Source organism: Pongo abelii, chromosome 8 (genome assembly GCF_028885655.2).
Source record: "Pongo abelii isolate AG06213 chromosome 8, NHGRI_mPonAbe1-v2.0_pri, whole genome shotgun sequence".
Classification (NCBI taxonomy): domain Eukaryota; kingdom Metazoa; phylum Chordata; class Mammalia; order Primates; family Hominidae; genus Pongo; species Pongo abelii.
In genome coordinates, this window is record NC_071993.2 from 108798626 (window position 1) to 108812603 (window position 13978).

Sequence of the window (13978 nt, forward strand, 5' to 3'; positions counted from 1 at the left end):
CTAAGAGGGGGACAAGTGGCTGAGGGTAAGATTGTCTTTAGGAGCAATGCCCTGCGCTTGGATCTCCCTTGGCTCTGGAGGAGCCTCCACACACCTGGCATAGAGGCTGGGCATAGAAAGTGCTTGGGCAGCTCCTGTTAAGGTTGATTTCCAGGAGACAACGGGTGCTCTCGTTTGGAGTTCTGAGAATAGGTATATGTGAATAAACTGGTCAAGAGAAGGGCCTTTACAATGGAGGGCAAGGAGCCCTCTGCTTAGTGCCCCATGCCCTAGACCTGTCCTCATTCACTTGGAGGAAAGGCTGGCAGGAATCCATAAGTGGCCAAATGGGTTGGCTTGCCTCCTCAATACCACTAAGTTTGGAGATAAGGGAACTAACTCCCTTCTCCCTCCTTCTACCCAGAGGGCAAGAGAGGTTACAGCTCTCCGAACCCAACGACCTCTACTAGGGCCAGGAGACTCAGAGGAAGGAAGAGAGTTCACAAGGGCAGGTAGGGGTCCCCTAGCCAGATGGGAGCAGCACCTATGAGATTACCTTACCTCTATCTTTGAGGAATGAGTCTGGGCAACAGAGATTAAGAAAAAAAAAAAGCAACACTAAAGACAGTCCCACACAAATCAGTTTTTAATAATTTCAACTTGCCACCAGCTCCAGATCCAGCTGCCTTGGGGGTTTATTATCAGGGAAAACACTAAATGCCCCAGGCTGAGCTATCCATCCAGTGATCAGATGACCCAGCCTGTGATCTCTTAAGAACCTACATCTACACATGGCAGCCTGTTAGTGGCTTCTCTGGAACTAGTGCATAGCTGCTCAATGTTAGAGCCAGAACTCTGGTTCCCAGGGAGGGCAAGTATCCCAAAGAGATTTGAGGTTAAATGGATGGCAGTCCAGGTGGTCCCAGATATGCTCTCACTGCTGAATTCCTGCACTTACTCCTAGAATATACCAGTGCTGTTTGCTCCCGCCATCCTGAGGGCTTTAGAAAGTGCTTTAAAAAGGGAGGATCTCGAAGCAGCAGCTATTTCAGAGGCAGCTGTGGGGAAAGCCTATAGTGGTTCCATGGAGGCTATCCAAGGGAGGAACCACAAGCCAGCTCCCCAGAAGTCAGGAGATTTGCCTGTGGCCCCACCCAGAATCTGAGTGGACAGAATGGAGGCCTTATGCATGATGCTCACCTGGCCTGTTTCAGATGCAGGGCACCCTACCCCCAGAAAGTTCTCTTCCTCCCAGGCACTAGACCATGACAGGAACAGATTCCTCCCCAGAGGAAATTCTCAGGCAGGTTGGATGTAAACAACAGCAGGGTAAGGGAGTGGAACACGTGGAGGGGAGCTCAGCAGAGGCAGGAGACGCTGCCAGAGGAGAGGGGGCTAGGGAGGCGGGGGAGCTGCTGGAAAGGGAACCAGCAAAGTAGGCACCTTGAGGGCTCCAGAAAGCCTGTCAATGTTTATTTCATACACACCCTAAAGACAGTAAACCAGATTAAAAATTAAAAGTTAAGGTTGTGACCCTATTGTGCTGATGAGTCAAATGGGCCAGAGGAAGGGGAAAGCTAACGGTACTCCTGGTGCCAAAACTAAAATTCAAAAGGCGGTGGCCGGACATCAGAGCACTGGGCGGATTCTCATCTCCAGTTTTCCCAGAGAAGTCAATTCTGAATTCAGAAAATAGGAAAACTGGCTGGGCGTGGTGGCTCACGCCTGTAATCCCAGCACTTTGGGAGGCCAAGGCGGGTGGATCATGAACTCAGGATATTGAGACCATCCTGGGTAACATGGTGAAACCCCATCTCTACTAAAAATACAAAAAATTAGCTGGGCGTGGCACATGCTCCTGTAGTCCCAGCTACTCGGGAGGCTGAGGCAGGAGAATCGCTTGAACTCAGGAAGCAGAGGCTGCAGTAAAGCCGAGATCACGCCACTGCACTCCAGCCTGGGCGACAGAGTGAGACTCCGTCTCAAAAAAAAAAAGGAAAAAGGTACCCTATTCCTATCTTAACCTAAATCTGAGTCAAAGGTCCCGATGACTGGACAAAGTGCCAGTGGGGGCAGGGGACACAGATTTCAAGCCAAGCACAGCCCCAGGCCCAAAGGAAGCAGGATGTAGCTCCAGCTATATCTGACAGTTGATCTGTTTTCAGAAGCCAAGCAGAGCCACTGACTTTCAGGGTGCTGGCACTGCCCTGAGGCTTGCCTCACCAGCTCCCGAAAATTAGTCAGTAGCTACAGCTTATAACCTCAAGATTGGAAATGTGAGGGGCTGTTTAGGGAGCCCACTCTGGAAGTCCCCACATTCCTGGAGGCCTCTCCCCACTGTGCCCACCCATTCCTCCCCAAATAAGATTATCCCTGGCTTAACCCTCCTGCCCCTGCTGCCCAAGCTCCACTGAAGTGTGGTCTTCACCAAGAGAACTTGGTATCTGTGTTTCTCTCCAACCTCGGGGGCAGCCCCCTCTCCCCTCGCTCCCCCTCCAGCCCATGATCCTCATGGGTAAGGGCAGTCAGAGGCTGCTCAGGTAGGCGTGGCCTCAGGAGATAGTGGAGAACTCCTTGAGCAGGACTTCTTGGCTGAGCGTGTGGAAGGCCAGGTTTCTCCGGACGTTGGTGCTAATGGATCGAACCTGGGAAAGGGTAGTTGGGGAAGGTGGGAGGGCACAGCCAGAGAGAAAACAGGAGAGAGTCAGTTCTAAATGGCAGAGGACAGTGCCTGCTACACGGGGCACTAGAAGTCTCTCTCTTAGGAAATGAACCCTTAACAGCTATTATCCCTGCAGGCAAATGAGCAAACAGTTCCTTGACAGCAGGCAAGGAGCGAAGAGGGGTGGACAGGAACAAACTCTAGAGGATGTAAGAAGAGCGCCTGGGCTCCTGGGGAGGTAGAAGCAGGCACAGACAAGAAAGCATCTGTCTCTGCTTTGGCTATGCAGAAGGGGGACTGGGCTGCTCAGTGATCTGATGGAGGAGGAGAAACTGAGGCCAGAGGACTCATGCTCTAGCGCCACCTCTCTTTAGATGTGTTTCTAGTCTCTTCACTCTCCCTTTGGATTTATTTACATTTTTGGGTTGGAAGGAGCGTTTAGAGATGCAGTCCTTTTCTGGCACAGATGGCAAGGGTAGGATCCAAGGAGGCCAATTTCAATGGCCAGGGCCAGGTGACACTGCTAGTGAGTCCCAGCTTGGGAGCAGGGCCGAGGGTTCTTAACTCCTAGTCTAGCACTCCTTCTAAAGATGCCTGCCCACTCGAGAGGAAAGTCTGGGGCGTATCCTTGCTGCGTGCCCACTGCTCACCTCACATACTCTCTACCCACAGAACCCTAACCCAGTGTTGCCTGGGTCAGCAGGGTAAAAGCCTGTAGAGAAAGGGTCAGAGGGCCCAAGTCCCTACTCTGAGAGGGTTCCAAGAGGAATCTGGCAGACTCTTCAAGGAGATTTCCCCACAGGAAATAGCTGTGTAGATTGCCTGAGAAACAAAAAGGGGAAGGAGGAGGAGAGTGTGTCTGCCCTGGGCCCCAAAGTCTCAGGAGCTATCCTTCAATTTCTGCTATGCTATAGGAAACTTAATGAAGTCATCAGGAAGGAAGCAGAGGAAAGGGCAGCATGGCAAACAGCAGGAAACTTGAGCTCATTAGCTCCAAACTGGACCAGACCCTCTTTGCTCCCCTATGCCAGGGGAACAAATATGAGCAGAACTGAGTAAGGCCATGGCGAGTGTCTCAGAGCCTCAAGACACCGCTCCTGTAACCCTCTCCAGCTCCTCATAGATTGCTCTCTGTTAACCATTGGCTCCCAGAACTTCCTCCACATCAACTTACAGACTTGCCAACCATCCCATAAAAATGCTCCACTCTGCTATCACTTTACACTAATGGTTTCTGTGTTCCAAACTAACTCACCCCAGAGCATGTCTTCCTGACCCTGTGGAAGTCCAAAATCCTGAGGAATGTCATGTCAGGATCAGAGTTGGGCTGTGTTTAGCACAAGACAAACGATCTAAAACGCAGTGCCTTCACCACACTTGGCATGGGGTAAGTAAAAGCTGAGCTGACGCAAGTTCAGCCCCAGCAGAGGGAGGTCTAAGGACAGGGGAAGTGAGTACAGAGGCCTGCAGGTCCTGGTCTCGGTCCCCAGCCAGGATGTTTGTGTAAACCAAGCTGGTAGGGTTACAGGACTGCAGGGGGGCTGAGCTTTTCTTGAGAACAGCTCAGAGCACAGGACAGGAAAGGGACCATCAATAGGGCTAGCTCTGTGGAGACACTGACTAGGAAGTTAAGTAGGAGGCAGAGCAAATGTTCATGGCTCCAAGTGCCCAAGGGTGAGGGCTGCAGGAAGCTGAGTGATTGGAAAGCGGGGAGTGGAGACTGGAGAACTAGATTGGGAGGGGACTCAGACCAGCAGCCAGTTAGGAGTTTAGGAAGAAGTGATTCCATAAGAAGGGGAAGAATTAATTACTCTTATTAGTTGCCCTGAGGACAGGTTAAGGAATAACGAGGCAGATCTGCTCCTGGGAACACACGTCAAACCCCAGGCCCAGCTGGAGCTGTGCAAGGGCTGTCTCCATGGCTGCAAAGGAGAAGTAGGCAATACTACCTCGAATAGCATCTTCTCTTACTGCCTGGGGAGAGAAGTTGCATACCCCATCCCAGCAGACCCCTCAAGTCTTGTTTTATCTGCCCTTAGCAAACCGCAGTTGTTCCCTAGAGGCCCATCTGCACAGTAGAACCCAGTGGCTAGGGGCGGGCCCCTAAGACACAGGCAGAGGCGGTGGGGCACTCACCAGCTCTTTGAAGAAGGCAGCTTCCTTGTGCTGCTCTGAGTAGCGCTCATACTGGTCCAGGCCATCCTGCAGCTTCAGTGTGAGCGTGTCATAGTTGGCTCTCACCACCTCCAGCACCTGGAGGACATCAAGGGCCAGGCAGGGCTTAGGCCATGCAAATCCCACATCCCTTAGCCCCATTCTGCTGATCTACTGGGTTGGGTTTGGTCTGTGACAACACTCCCAAGAAACCTTGCTTATTACTTATCTTCCAGAAAACAGCCTGGCTACAGGGAGCGATGCCTCAGGTTTCTGGGACCACTTTCTCTCTCTCTCTCTCTCTTTTTTTTTTTTTGAGACTGAGTCTCGCTCTGTCACTCAGGCTGGAGTACAGTGGCGTGATCTCAGTTCACTGCAACCTCTGCCTCCCAGGTTCAAGCGATTCTCCTGCCTCAGCCTCCCGAGTAGCTGGGACTACAGGGGCACATCACCACACCTGGCTAATTTTTATATGTTTTAGTAGAGATGGTGTTTCGCCATGTTGGCCAGGCTGGTCTCGAACTCCTGACCTCAGGTGATCCACCCGCCTTGGCCTCCCAAAGTGCTGGGATTACGGGTGTGAGCCACTGAGCCTGGCCAACTTTCTAATCTTTTTTTTTTTTTTTTTTTTTTTTCTTTTCCTTTTTGAGACAGAGTCTCACTCTGTTGCCCAGGCTGGAGTGCAGTGGTGCAATCTCGGCTCACTGCAACCTCTGCCTCCTGGGTTCAAGCAATTCTCATGCCTCAACCTCCTGAGTACCTGGGATTACAGGTGTGTGCCATCATGCCCGGCTAATTTTTGTATTTTTAGTAGAGACGGGATTTCTCCATGTTGGCCAAGCTGGTCTCTAACTCCTGAACTCAGTTGATCCACCAGCCTTGACCTCCAAAAGTGCTGGGATTACAGGCGTGAGCCATTGCACCCACCGCGACTTTCTAATCTCTTCTATTCCCTGCCTTTCATGACCAGCCCAGCCTGGCCACCAAGTCTGTTTACTCTGAGTACGGTAAAAGAGCATGAGAAGAGGTTACAGAACATCTCAGCTCACCAGTATCCCTGACACCACAAGTGTGCTCTCAGCCTTATCCTGAAGCTTTCCCTGGCCAGGCTGTCACAGTTGCTGAGTAAGACTTTGCCAATGTCTCCTTCCTTCTCCCGTTCTGGGAACCACATTTCTTCAGTCTTGGGATGTTCCTCAGCACCATCTGCTACTTGTTTTCATTGCTCAGTGCCAACTCAGTCTTCTTATCCAGTGCCTGGATTGAACTTTAGGGCATCCCAGCCTTTGGGTATAGGGTACGCTTTCAAGACTAAGCTAGAGCCTTTGTTCTGTGGAGTTTTTCTCCCACAACATCTCTCTGATTTTCTATGCGGGGAGGATTCAGACTTCCACTGACTCCAGGAACCTTGACTATCTGTGGTTACAGAAAGAAGGGACTGTTCATAGCCAGGCCAGATGTGACTTCAGCTTATAAGATCATGAATCAAAGGCAAGGACAGTCGGGGGAGAGGCACTACACATCAAATCAGAAGAAGTGAGCTAGGAAGAAAGGGGAGACCAAGAAAGGGGATGATCATTCACTCTGGTCATTGGAGTGAAGTTGATCTGACCTGGAGGAAAGCCTATGGCATCATGGAGAGCTCCCTGCTCAGTGGCGAGCTTGGAGGAATTAGTGAGTGACAAGGAACACACGGCTCTGACAGAAGGGGGCTGGGGGTTGGGAAGAGGAAATTAGCCAGAGTCAGGATGGAGGACAGGCTCCTGAGGGGCCCAAAGGTGCCTCTGCACTGTTCCCTGCACCAGTCCAAATTTGTGCCAGGCAGACTTCACTTGGTAGCAAACACTCTGGCTGCCAAAAATTCCTGAGGAGAGAGAAGGGCTGGAGGGCACAGGGAAGGCTTGTGTCCCTATGGCAGAGTTACCGAGTTCGGTTTGGGAGGGAAGGAACAGCTAGGGCAAAGGTGTGGCCCAGCTTTCTTCCCTTCAGACATCCAGCTCTACAAGATCATTTTGCCTGGTGTGTCCCACAGACTGTAGTATAGGCTGGTTCCTCTGCTTCTCATTCTACTTGTCGGTTCTGTAGGCAGGAGGACTGGTACCCAGCAACAGCAGTCACCCACAAAGTAATCTGGTCCTCTCATGCACGTGGGCTGCACTCGTGGCTGGAATATCTGCAGCCAAGGTCTTGGCTCAGAAGTGAATGGCTCAAGCCCAGAAAAAGGCAAAATTCCTCCAAGATGGAATCAGCCCCTAGGAACCAGGCAGAATAGAATAATACATGTTTTCCTATGCCCTGAAATCTGGGGAGCCTCAGCAATGCTTAAGACCCAGCAACTTGGGCTCAGCCTTTCCTGAGCGGTGTCAAGTGCCAAAGGACAAACATCATGCTAAAGTCAATTTCTGCGAAAGAGGTTACTGCATATGAAGAGATGGCTGTACCTTCTGACTACATCCTGAGAGCCTCAGGCTGCAGGTAAGGCTGCTTTGATCACCCGGACTCTCTCCTCTTGCCAGAGCACAGTAGAAGGTCTAAGGTCTCACTTAGAAGAGTGATTTCTTCCTATCCCAATAAAGCTGGCTTTTGCCAGCATGGTTTAGTTTAGTTTGTTACAGGGAGGTGAGGGCAGAAAAGATCCCTGAGCTACTAGCTCCTTGGAAGAAAACCAGAAGCAGCCGGACGTGGTGGCTCACGCCTGTAATCCCAGCACTTTCGGAGGCCGAGGCGGGCGGATCACCTGAAGTCAGGAGTTCGAGACCAGCTTGGCCAACATGGTGAAACCCCATCTGTACTAAAAATACAAACATTAGTGGTGGTGCGCACCTATAATCCCAGCAACTTGGGAGGCTGAGGCAGGAGAATTGCTTGAACCTGGAAGGCAGAGGACGCCATGAGCCGTGATTGCGCCACTGCACTCCTGCCTGGATGACAGAGCAAGACCTTGTCTCAAAAAAAAAAAAAAACAAAAAAACAAAAAAGAAAGAAATCCAGAAGCCTGGCTAGACTTATAGTGCCCATGATCTCAGCTCTCCTCTTGTCCAGACACTGCCCGTTGCCACCTCCCCCTTCCGTGGCCCTTTCTTTTTTTTTTTTCTTTTTTTGAGACAGTCTTGCTCTTGTCACCCAGGCTGGAGTGCAATGGTGCGATCTTAGCTCACTGCAGCCTCCACCTCACAAGTTCAAGCGATCCTCCTGCCTCAGCCTCCTGAATAGCTGGGATTACAGGCACCTGCCACCATGCTTGGCTAATTTGTGTGTGTGTGTGTGTGTGTGTGTGTACTTTTAGTAGAGACGGGGTTTCATGATATTGGCTAGGCTGGTCTCGAACTCCTGACCTCAGGTGCTCCACCCGCCTCAGTCTCTCAAAGTGCTAGGATTACAGGCGTGAGTCACAGCGCCCGGCCTTCCCTGGCCCTTTCTTGTGGGCTTACTTCCTTTCTTCCTCTTATACGTGAGGAAAGTTGCCTGTCAGTTCATCTAGTCTCTGCTGTCTCCTGCCCTTGTCACTTGTCTTTTACTCACAAAGGAAAAAGACATTCTAGGCTCAGGTCTGGGCCCCAACCCATCCAAGACTTCAGAACACTAGCAGGTACTTGCCTAGCCTAGGACTTTGCTTTCTGTAGCTGAGACTTAAGGAACATGTCTCATTTGAGTCTCAGCACTGGCCTGGGACATGGTGAGGGCCACACTTAGAGAGAGGGCCATCTCCCAGAGCCTCTGCCTAAAGGCCTGAGGCTTACCACAATTTGCAGCCTCAGTATCTGCTTCCTGGCAACTCTAAAGGTCCCTCTCAGGTTGAAATCCCTTTCCAATCCATCAGTTAACAGTCTACGCCCCCGCAAGCACAAGGCTACCTTCTTTCATCGGCCGTTGGGCTTGTGGGCTTCCTAGAATCATGCCAACCACCTCAGCCCAAGGTAGCCTCAAAGCCAGTAAGTCACCTACAGGTCACATGCTCTCCAAGGAATCCTCACACCACCACCTATGACCCTTAGGAGACAGACACTTGGGTCTTGGCAAGAGCCTGATAGAAAGTTAACTGAGCTGACCAGGCACGGTGGCTCATGCCTGTAATCCCAGCACTTTGGGAGGTTGAGGCAGATGGATCACGAGGTCAGGAGTTCGAGACCAGCCTGGCCAAGATGGTGAAACCCCGTCTCTACTAAAAATACAAAAATTAGCTGGGTGCAGTGGTAGGCGCCTGTAATCCCAGCTACTCGGGAGGCTGAGGCAGGAGAATCACTTGAACCCAGGAGGCGGAGGTTGCAGTGAGCCGAGATCACACCACTGCACTCCAGCCTGGGCAACAGTGAGACTCCATCTCAAAAAAAAAAAAAAAAAAAAAAAAAAGAAAGAAAATTAACTGAGCTGGGAGTCCTGCTCTTGTTATGGGACTTCAGACAATTCACCTAGCCTCTGCCTCAGCCCTTTTTTCTATAAAATGGAACTTGAACTCACCTTCCTAAAATGACAAGGGAATAAAAGTTTTCAAGTTCCTGAATAGAAGTTTTAAGAAACATACAATTGATGGAAACACTGTCATCCCAATGGCTACACAGCTACCTAGACAGCTCCTATGACTCAAAAGTAACTACTTTCACAGTCTAGAAAGTACCTACCTATTTCAAACTGTCCCAAAGATTCTGTGTGCATAAGTGATTCTTCACCACAAAGGAACACCTTCTGGGTTCAAGCAGAAGATAAGGGATACACAAATGGCCTCAGTTTCAAGTATCTCATGCCCTCTTCTTTGCCTTAAAACACTTTGCCTCAACTTAGGCGAGGGGAAAACAAAGTGGGCAATGTTTGGCAGGGCCTAAACATCTGCCGCTGAAGCCTCTGGAGGTAAGGGGCCTGAGAGGACAGCAAAGCCATCAAGAACATAGGATTGAGGTCAGAGACCTAAGTTTTAGTTCCCAGTCAACCACTAATTAGCAAAATAAATCTACACAAGTTTCTTAATGTCTTTGAGCCTCAGTTTTCAGTATCTATAAAATGAAGACAACACCATCTACATCTTATAAGGCTGATGTGAGCATAACATGAGATAACGATTGTACAATGCCTGGCACATAATCAACAGTCAATAATGGTTACTAATTTTATAATGAAAGCCTTTCTGGTGACAAGGAGTATTTGGAGTTCTGGCTATCTCAAGATAGTTCTAACGATAAGCCAGGGGCTAGGGCCTCATACATCTTCATTCAGCCTATGGCAGATTCTGGTGAAGAGGAAACAGCACTGTCTATTCTTTTTTTTTTTTTTTTTTTTTTTTTTTTCTGAGATGGAGTCTCACTCTGTCGCCCAGGCTGGACTGCAACGGCGCGATCTCGGCTCACTGCAACCTCTGCCTCCCAGGTTCAAGCAACTATCCTGCTTCAGCGTCCTGAGTAGCTGGGATTATAGGTGCACACCACCATGCCGGCTAATTTTTTTTGTTATTTTTAGTAGAGATGGGGTTTCACCATGTTGGCCAGGCTGGTCTCAAACTCCTGACCTCATGATCCGCCCGCCTCAGCCTTCCGAAGTGCTGGGATAACAGGCGTGAGCCACTGCACCGGGCTAACATTGTCTATGCAATGTGAAAGCAAGCTTCCCACAATGACCTCACCATTCTCAGTGTTAACTACCAAGGCATCAGCCAGAACTCAGAGAATGGCCAGTATAACTTTGGTAGTGCAAAGTGACACAGGTTGTACTAAAGAAAAACTAAACAAAGAGGCCTGGCTTTGCATGATGCAGGTTGTGAGGCTGTTGGCCACATCAGGATCAGGATGTCTTCAAGACAGGAAGTAGATGAGATCCTAGTGCACAAGGTTAGTTCAAAATTGCTGACAAGGTTTCAGACACATACACATCCTAGCACACATAATATGCATTCCTCACAGACTATTCAGTACCCTGTGCTCCATTTATTTCAGCAAGGCCTTTGAAACACAAAATAAATTCTACCTTGAAGGTAGCAGCGGCAAAACAAGAATCACCAACATGGAAAAGTTCCTGGCAATGGCTATTCAGTCTCAATGCCAGAGGGCTTTGCCTTGTGCCTGAAAAATTACTCAGTTTCGAATCTCTGTTGACCTGAATTCCCAGCAGAGTAACAGTGAGAGGACACCTAAATAACAGGATGTGACCAGACAGCAAACTTGTGTTCATTACTTTCTTCTCAATTTAAGCTGACATCTACAGTTTAACCTGTTTGGGGAAAACATGTGAGGCTGCCACCAGCCCTCTCCCAACCAGGGCAACATGTATGGTCTTTCCTAGGGTCCAGGCTGCCAGATGAGGCTAAGACCACAAGATACTAACAGAGAAGCTTACAGAGACTTCTTACAGAATAGGAAATAAACCAGGAACCTAACAGGATGGTAGTGGGGAATAAAGAGGCTACGAAATCAGAAACATAGGTTCAAATTTTGAACCATCATTTACTAGTTACATGACTTTGACCTGGGTTTTAGTTTCCTTAATGGTGAAATAGTCCCAATACTATCTTCTTATAACATTATGAAGATTAGAGATAGTATACAAAATAAATATAAAAAAAATGATAGGGCCTAGCAAATAGAAGGTGCCAAATGGATGAAGGCTATTGAGATGGAAACAAATAGAAAAAACAGAAATAGAAAATGGAAGTATCTGATGTGAGGGAGGGGAAAAAAGAAAAAGTGTCTGATGTATTCGAATAAGATGAATCAGCTGGTTATATGGTAGCCAGGAGGGCCTGGAGTTATTCCTAGCATCTGAGGACAGTGATATGGAAAATCATACCTTTTTTTTTTTTTTTTTGAGACAGAGTTTCACTCTTATTGCCCAGCCTGGAGTGCAGTGGCGCAATCTCAGCTCACTGCAACCTCCACCTCCTGGGTTCAAGTGATTCTCCTGCCTCAGCCTCCCAAGTAGTTGGGATTACAGGTGCCTGCCACCACTCCTGGCTAATTTTTGTATTTTTAGTAGAGATAGGGTTTTACCATGTTGGCCACGCTGGTCTTGAACTCCTGACCTCAGGTGATCCGCCTGCCTCAGCCTCCCAAAGTGCTGGGATACAGGCATGAGCCACCACGCCCAGCTATCATACCTCTTTTTGGCCAAGTGCTACTACATGGACAAAACCACAGAAATAATAGTTCTGGACCAGGTACAGTGGCTCACACCTATAATCTCAGCACTTTGGGAGGCCGAGGTGGGAGGATCATTTGAGGTCAGGAGTTCAAGACCAGCCTGGATGATGGAGTGAGACCCCATCTCTACGTTTTATTTATTTTTTTGAGACAAGATCTCACTCTGTCACCCAGGCTGGGGTGCAGTGGCATAATCACAGCTCACTGCACCTTTGACCTTCTGGTCTCAAGTGATTCTTCCACCTCAGCCTCCCAAAGTGCTGGAATCACAGGTGTGGGAAAAAAAAAAAATATATATATATATATATATATATATAAAGAAAAAAATAATAGTTCTGGGAGGAGCCTTTGAAATCACTTAGCTAGTTCATGACCCTTATTTCACAGAGGAAGAAATAAATGTCCAGAAAGATTTTAAATTGCCCAAAGTCATAAAACTGGGATTATATACCAGAATTTTCTCTCAATCCAGTGCTCTTCCTAGTGCTCAACCCAGTGCAGGCTGTGCTCAACTCAGTGCAGGCTGGTCTAACCTGGGGCACATTCTTGGGTTTACAGGCTAAACTTGGCCTTCAGAGACCAAAGATTCAAGGAATTCAAACTTGCTTCTCCTAAGAAGTTTGGAAGTATGATTTGTGGAGAGCTAAGAAAGTAACCTGGTGAAGCCTTGATTTGCTGTTTGAGCTTTAATGACTACCCAGCTCCTTAGGGCTCCAGGGTTTGACAATTTTCAATACTAGCAGTTGAACACCCTGCTCAACCCTGTTGATAGTTGGTGTAAACCAACAAAATTTTATAGACCACTCCAAACTCATTGTCAGCAATATCTGATTTTGGCTGCTATTTTGATTACTCAATACTCATTTTAGATGGAAGCTTGAAATTCAAAGGTCTTTGATCTTTAATTGAGCTCTTCAGGCCTCTGCCATCCTGTAGTCTTCAGGCTCGGGGTGGGGTGCTAAAAGATTCAATAAATCCCTTCTACAATGAATGCTCCTATCTCAAGACTAATCTTCCATTTTCCCAAATAGACTGTCATCATTCTGTTCCACTTCCATGCAGTTCTGCTTTAACCCTGTCCAACTCCTAATCATAAAAAAATTAATCTCTGGATGACTTGAAACAGATAAAGGAGTTAAAATGGAATCAGGAGGAAAAAAGATAAAAAGCCTTTTTATAGGATTTTCATAATAATTTCCATCTATCTGTCCCACTGGATTCTTGATCATTGTTCTACTTTAGCTGTTTACTCACTAGAGAATATGATTTTTTGAACCCATTTCTTCCACAAAGCAGGAAAGGACAGCCTGAGTCATAAAACTCTGAAAACATAAACAAGAGCATCACCAGGCTAAGTCCAGACACTGCCCTTGCTTCTCCTTCCCATAATGTGGAGGGGGTTGGGCAGGCACTACTTATTCTGCAGGCTGATAATGGAGAAATAATGAGTTTGTTCCACGGCAAGTTGGGTAATAGAGTTTATTCCTCACGATGTTTCAGGATTTGGGACACATCTATCCTGGTGCCCACAGAATCAAGAAGCAAGAAGTCTGGACCACAAAGTAGGTATACAGAAAAAAAAAAAGAAGGACTGAATAATCAGGTTTGCTCCCCACACCACCTTTCTAAGCTGTTCACTGTTCTGACCTTTCTGACCTCCTGGTCCTAGCATAATTGTCTTATCCCTAAAAGAAATAGTGCTGGGCTGGGTGCAGTGGCTCATATCTCTAATGCAAGCACTTTGGAAGGCCGAGGTGGGTGGATCACTTGAGGTCAGGAGTTCAAAACCAGTCTGGCCAACATGGTGAAACGCCATCTCTACTAAAAATACAAAAATTTGCCGGGAGTGGTGGCATATGCCTGTAATCCCAGCTACTCGGGAGGCTGAGGCAGGGGAATCGCTTGAACCCAGGAGATTCAGTGAGGTTGCAGTGAGCCAAGATCATGCCTGGCGACAGTGAGACTCCACTTCAAAAAAAAATAGTGCTGAGCATACCTTAGGCCTTCAACAATGGTCACTGGCAAATGGACTGCTAGAGGGGAGAGGAAGGTCCAAGCAGCT

The 13978-nt window shown here is 48.3% G+C and overlaps 1 protein-coding gene across 1 annotated transcript in view; it reads right to left on the bottom strand.

Annotated features, from left to right (window-relative positions):
• Positions 1 to 1431: 1431 nt before the first annotated feature.
• The window catches only part of ARMH3 (armadillo like helical domain containing 3), a gene marked incomplete at its 5' end in the record, with an annotated part of 185268 nt that continues 172721 nt past the window's right edge, over positions 1432 to 13978 (bottom strand). The window contains 2 exon segments of the mRNA NM_001159813.1: positions 1432 to 2624; positions 4778 to 4894. Of these exon segments, the coding sequence (NP_001153285.1) occupies positions 2532 to 2624; positions 4778 to 4894 (210 nt within the window). The 3' untranslated portion in view covers positions 1432 to 2531.